This window comes from Myotis nattereri (assembly GCF_964212035.1).
Source record: "Myotis nattereri genome assembly, chromosome: 3".
NCBI lineage: Eukaryota > Metazoa > Chordata > Mammalia > Chiroptera > Vespertilionidae > Myotis > Myotis nattereri.
Genome location: NC_138077.1, coordinates 87,893,604 through 87,900,164, shown reverse-complemented (window position 1 = coordinate 87,900,164; position 6,561 = coordinate 87,893,604). Strand labels below are relative to the sequence as shown.

The 6,561-nt window shown below is 39.8% G+C and overlaps 1 protein-coding gene across 1 annotated transcript; it reads right to left on the bottom strand.

Annotated features, from left to right (window-relative positions):
- Positions 1-5,210: 5,210 nt before the first annotated feature.
- On the bottom strand, positions 5,211-6,173 carry LOC308516409 (heterogeneous nuclear ribonucleoprotein A1-like; the record flags this gene model as incomplete). The annotated part of the gene is made up of 1 exon (XM_081087361.1): positions 5,211-6,173. The coding sequence occupies one exon, from the start codon at positions 6,171-6,173 to the stop codon at positions 5,211-5,213; it is 963 nt and encodes a 320-aa protein (XP_080943487.1).
- Positions 6,174-6,561: the final 388 nt, after the last annotated feature.

Below are 6,561 nucleotides of genomic sequence, written 5' to 3'. Positions count from 1 at the left end.
TCTCTCTCACATTGATGTTTCTCTCCCTTTCCCTTCCTCTCCAATCAATCAATCAATCAATCAATCAATAACATTATTAAAACACATTCTTTTTAAAAAGACCAGCAAAGCATCTCCTAAAAAGGGTGATGCAAGCAATTTATTGCCCAATAAGCACTGGTTAAACAGATCCAGGAATAGGTTTGGACTGAAAAACAAACAAAAAAATTACTGGAGAGGGACTACATTCACATAACTTTTACTACAGCATCTATAATAATAAAAGCATATAATGCAAATCCACCAAATGGCTGAACAGCAGAACAACCATCCAGATGACCACACTATGACACCCAGTGGTGCCAGGCCAGCCAAGGCAGGTGCAATGCAATCGGTCAGGGGACCCCGCCATCGCCCCATGATCTCCCAGCAGAGGGAGTTCCAGGCCATTGGCCAGCAGGGTGATCAGTTGGGGGGCTCCACAATCGCCCCAAAAAGGGAAGCCCAGGCCACTGACCAGTAGGCTGAGATGTGTGAGCGGGGCCTCCCTCTGTGAGGGAAGCCTGAGTCCTCCCTCAGCTGAGGCGATCCATTGTGGAGCCCTGGCTGGGCGAGCAGGACCTACCTCTTTGGGGCTCCTGGACTGTGAGAGGACACAGGTCGGGCTGAGAGACCCCCGCTTCGAGTGCACGAATTGTGTGCACTGGGCCTCTAGTATTGTTATAATTGTTCTATTTTATTATTAGTTACTAGAGGCCCGGTGCATGACATTAGTGCACTGGGGGTGGGGGAGGTCCTGTGCCCTTTCACAGTCCAGAAGCCCTCAGGGGATGTCAGTCAGACATCCTTAGCACTACTGCAGAAGGGGGAAAGGCTCTTGCCACCATCGCTGCGCTCACCAGCCATGAGCCTGGCTCCTGCATTGAGCGTCTGTCCCCTGATGGACAGTGTACATCATAGCAACTGGTTGTTCCCCCCATTTAGTCAATTTGCATATTATCCTTTTATTATATAGGATAGTTAACTGTTTAATGCCCCCAATTTATAAATTAAACCTTATCATGGGTTGGTATAGGAAAAAAATAGTACATAGAGTATTCAGTACTATCCTCGGTTTCAGGCATCTGATGGGGGTCTTGGAACATATTTCCTGCGATAAGAAGAGACTACTGAACACTATAAAACAACAGAAAATCTGTGTTATCAGAAAATTATTTAGAAGAAATATGGTACTCTTTATGACCCAAATAAATGCAGCTTTTGTTTTACATCTTCCTCATTGTATTTTATTATTCAGTGGGCATAATCATTGGAATATTTTGTACAAAAGGATAAAATTAGAAAAAAATGTCATGTGATATTTATTTATATGATACATATGCATAGGCTTGGGTATATATAAAATTTTAATTATAAATTTTAAAAGCTTATGCATATTAAAAAAATAAGACTGTCAATCATAATACAAACCTTTAATTATAGAAAATAACAAGGAAATATAAGAACTTTAGTTTCTGTAGAAGTGGATATTCCTCATTTTACTTTTTCCTTATTTATTTTATTGCTGTTTATTTTTATTGTTATATAGTATCATAAGAATTAGCACAAATGATGAAAGATAACAGTATCTTTGGAAATAAGATAAACATTTAGTTTGGGTAATTGTTACTGTTTTTCATCTTCCTAGTCATTTTTTCAAGTAGTCGGGACTATTATGTTGAGAATACCTTTTCATTGCATTTATATGAGTAGGTAATAGATGAGAGAGAGAGAAAGAGAGAGAGAGAAAGAAAGAGAGAGAGAGAGAATAGATTCATAGTCACTTTAACCGAACCAAGTTTAATAGTCTTCAATTAACCAACATGTTAATATGTGTAAGATTATAAAAACTAATATTGTAATCAAGCAAATTAAAGAAAGAAGAACAGCCTCTCCCCTCAACCATTCACACCTAGGGATTTGAGTTTTAGTCCTGACTGCCCACAGGACTACATCTAGATCTTCCTTTTGTTCCTTCTGCTAGTCTTACTCAGTAGAGCACAGATCTCAGTGTGCTTTCGGATCATCAGAAGAGCCTGTTAAACACAGACTTACTGAAATAGAATCTCAGCAGATGGAGTCCTGTCATCTATATTTTAACAAACTTTCCCAAGTGATTTGGATGCATCCTTGGGGTGCTTGTGATCTAACTAACTATTTCAGGGAATCTCCGCAAGTTTCCTGCCCTTTACCCTTTCTCCTGTACCCTGTCTAGGACTTATAATAGCCTGGGAGTTCTTAAAAGATAAAATACAATTCTTACTCCACTGTATTTCTCAGCTCCTAGAATAATTTTTCTTCAAAATAGGGTGACATCTTTGTCTAATTATCTCACCTGGTGGGACTTATTCTAGATTCTCTGCGATTATTTTGTATTCTAAGACAGCCTGCATTAGTTCTGATCACCAGGATCATTTGTAGTGGCCTCTGCAGTGGGCAGATGTATTAGCAAAGCAAGTATAAAACTGCAATTTGTTGATATAGATAACTGGAATATTGGAGGAGAAAGGTCAAATGAAAGAGTTTTCATGAAATCATTGCAAAATTAAGCATATCTTAAATCTAGAGATTGTTAGGTCTGCTAATAAAAATAATAGCTACAATTTATTAAAATAAATTGATACGTTGTTCTGAGTTTACTTTATATAACTCATTTAATTTTCACAACCAACCTATTACTAAAGACCATTAACATAGCCTTATTACAGGAAAAGAGAAGGAATCATTAAAAACTATATAATGTGCTCAAAGTTACATAGCTGGTAAGAAATAGTTTTTATATCAACATATCTAATCAGAAATTATATGTTATGAATACTGATGTTAATTTGGAGATTATTATTGAAGTACAAAATGGAATTGTCTGTAAAGTGTGGCCTTTGTTCAGGAGCTTGTGTATCTCAGATTTCCTGTCCTTGCAGTGGCCACACCTATTCTGGCCAATGACCTGCTCCAGGTATGACTGACAGGTAATCACCTTTCCTTGGTCATCAGACCTTACAGGGCATGTGTCCATTCTTTCTTTGTCCAGTCCCTTCCCCCATTGGTCTGCAGGAATCAGCACTGGACAGGGTTAAACTGCAGCTTTCTGGCACGAATGGCATGCTCATATTATCTGGCTTTCCCTTTGCTCCTTTTCGGTTAGTTAATTCAGAACTGGGTCAATTCAAATGGTATCAGGTATACATTTAGTAATATCAGATGCCAAAAATCTGCGAAGGTGATGGTAAGAACCCTAACATTCACCTTCCCCTTAAGCTTGTTAGAAAGAAAGCTTATATAGGTGAATCAGGGAAAAGGAATGTGGGTGGGGAGTAGTACAAGGGGTTTCTGGTGATTTGCAGTACTGGAATTTGAGTCCTTGTGGGGATCTTGGGTCTTGATGAGTGTCTTCATTACTGGTCCCCAGAGTATGAAGGTCAGTATTCTGAAACTCATCAAGTGATGACTGGGTGTGAGCCATCTCTGGGTTTTTGAGACCTAATGGATTGTCCTCCACATTCCTGTTGGCCAGGCCTGGAAGTTCAGGGCTGAGTTGAAAGTCTTTTTGTTCTTGCTTGGCGAACTGAGAACTGCAAACAATCTTAACCAGAACTGTGGAGAGCAGCTACAGCATTTGGACAGGATCAAGCCCCAGACTGACTTGTGGCAAAGCCTATCTTGGTCACATCCTGACCATCTGGTTTATTTTCTCTTTATCTATCATCTTCCCTCCCCAAGGCCCTTACCCTAAATTGCTTAATCCAGTGATGGTGAACCTTTTGAGCTCGGCATGTCAGCATTTTGAAAAACCCTAACTTAACTCTGGTGCCGTGTCACATATAGAAATTTTTTGATCTTTGCAACCATAGTAAAACAAAGACTTATATTTTTGATATTTATTTTATATATTTAAATGCCATTTAACAAAGAAAAATCAACCAAAAAAGTGAGTTCATGTGTCATCTCTGACAGTAGGCCCTAATCCCTTCTAACTCCTCAGAAATACTTACTTTGAACCTTTTACAGCAATTAATGTAATATTATTGTTGGAATAAAAAAACACAAACTTAACCCATAGAAGCTAAAACATCTCAAAGGAACGTGTATTACATATTTTTAAAGCAACACAACTAGAGAATGACATTGTATTGACAGCATTAGGGAAGGTAACACTTGATTATAATAGGACTATAACATTTTTAAATTATCTATTTCAATTTCTTTTCTTTTTAATGATCTGAAACAAGCAGTTTATGTCTCAGAAAATTTGTATCAGCACAGAATATAAAAGTTGCCTTAAGTTTTTTGTTTTACACATGTTGGGGTCCAACCCCAGCAGATCCAGGTATTCCCAAAGGTGTGGACGGAGTCGGCGAAGAAGGAATGACAGGGAGACAGTGTTCAGTTGATCAGCAGCCTAGCCAGGTTCTAGCCAGGTTCTCTAGCCAGGTTCAGTCTTTATTGTCCTGTTACATTTGTATTTATTTTTTTTTTTCAAGAGGATAGTAAATCGTTTATTGATTACCATGATAATGGATGATACACAAGCTTCATATCCATCTATAATTTTATTTGGTACCATAATTCAATTTAGATATATTGCATAGGATGTGCCAACAATCATTAATAACCAAATAAACTCCATGACTCTGCTTGGGTGACCCTTTTAAGGGTGAACTTCAGATCACAACACAATAATTGTCAATTCAACTACACTAAAGATTCTGAAGACAATGGCTTCTGTGCCCAAGCAGTTTCTAAATAAATTTCAAATGGAACCTGGCATCACCCTGAAGGAATTCTAGCTTCACACTGTTGGGGTAATTTACCAAGATGGCTTCAGAGCAAACTAACTTTACACAGCACATTTTTTAAAAGACACATTTATTCAGCGTCATGATCAAACTATTACATTTAGCAATCAACAGCATGGGTGCAAAAAAAAAATCTACATTAAGACCCTTGGTTGGAATGCTTTACACTTTCCACAGAACAGAAACTAAAATAACCTGTTATACAATTAGTCACAAATACAGTCCTCGAGTTTTTTTGCCCATTCACATGAGTATTGTCTAACACATGCCTTCTTTGTAGCAGCTAGGCCCTGCCACCACTGTGCTTGGCTGAGTTCACAAATCTGTTGTAACCTGTAGCTTCCCTGTCACTTCTCTGGCTCTCCTCTCCTGCTAAGCTTTGTTTCCTGGCAGTAATTAAAACCTTCTGCCACTGCCATAGCTACTGCTGCTGCCGGAACCGCCATAGCCACCTTGGTTTCGTGATTTGGCAAAGTATTGACCTCCATCACCATAAGGGCCAGAGCTTCTGCCTCCAAAGTTTCCTCCTTTCATAGGCCCAAAACTTGAAGATTGATTGTTGTAATTGCCAAAATCATTGTAGCTTCCACCACCTCCAAAATTGCTTCCATCATTACCAAATCCATTATAGCCATCCCCACTGCCACCATATCCACCGCCACCACGGCTGCCACCAAAGCCACCTCGACCACTAAAGTTTTCTCCATGACCAAAGTTGTTGTTTCCACCAAAACCACCTCCACGACCACCTCCGAAGTTTCCAGAACCACTTCGACCTCTTTGGCTGGACGAAGCACTAGCCATCTCTTGCTTAGATAGAGCTTTCCTTACTTCACAGTTGTGGCCATTCACAGTGTGGTATTTCTGAATGACAATCTTGTCTACAGAGTCATGGTCGTCAAAGGTTACAAAAGCAAAGCCTCTCTTTTTGCCACTGCCTCGGTCAGTCATGATTTCAATCACTTCCATTTTCCCATACTGTTCAAAATAATCTCTTAGGTGATGTTCTTCAGTGTCTTCTTTAATACCACCGACAAAAATCTTTTTCACAGTTAAGTGGGCACCAGGTCTTTGAGAATCTTCTCTTGAGACAGCCCTCTTTGGTTCCACCACTCTTCCATCCACCTTGTGTGGCCTCGCGTTCATGGCTGCATCCACCTCCTCCACAGTGGCATAGGTGACAAACCCAAAGCCTCTGGAGCGCTTGGTGTTTGGATCTCTCAACACCACATAGTCCGTGAGCTTTCCCCATTGCTCAAAATGGCTCCTCAGACTCTCATCAGTTGTTTCAAAGCTCAAACCTCCGATAAAGAGCTTCCACAGCTGCTCCGGCTCCTTGGGAGACTCAGACTTAGACATGATGACTGCAACAGGGGAAATTCCAACGATGCTTACTCTGCAGTGTTCACCAGCAGAAAGGAGTGATCTAAGGAGCGTATCTCTACATCTGTATTTATACCAGTTGATTTTAATCCTATCCATTCTATTCCAAAGGTTAAGGTGTTTGTTAATCTAGTTCTGTTGAGTTTAATCCTATCGATTCTATTCCAAAGGTTAGGGCGTTTGTTAATCTAGTTCTGTTGAGTTTAATCCTATCGATTCTATTCCAAAGGTTAGGGCATTTGTTAATCTAGTTCTGTTGAGTTTAATCCTGTCTAGGCTAATCTCTGTGTTCCATTATAAGGGCTATTCCAAGGTCACTATTCTACTGCTCTCCTGATAAGCTACAAGGTAGTGACTGAAGGAG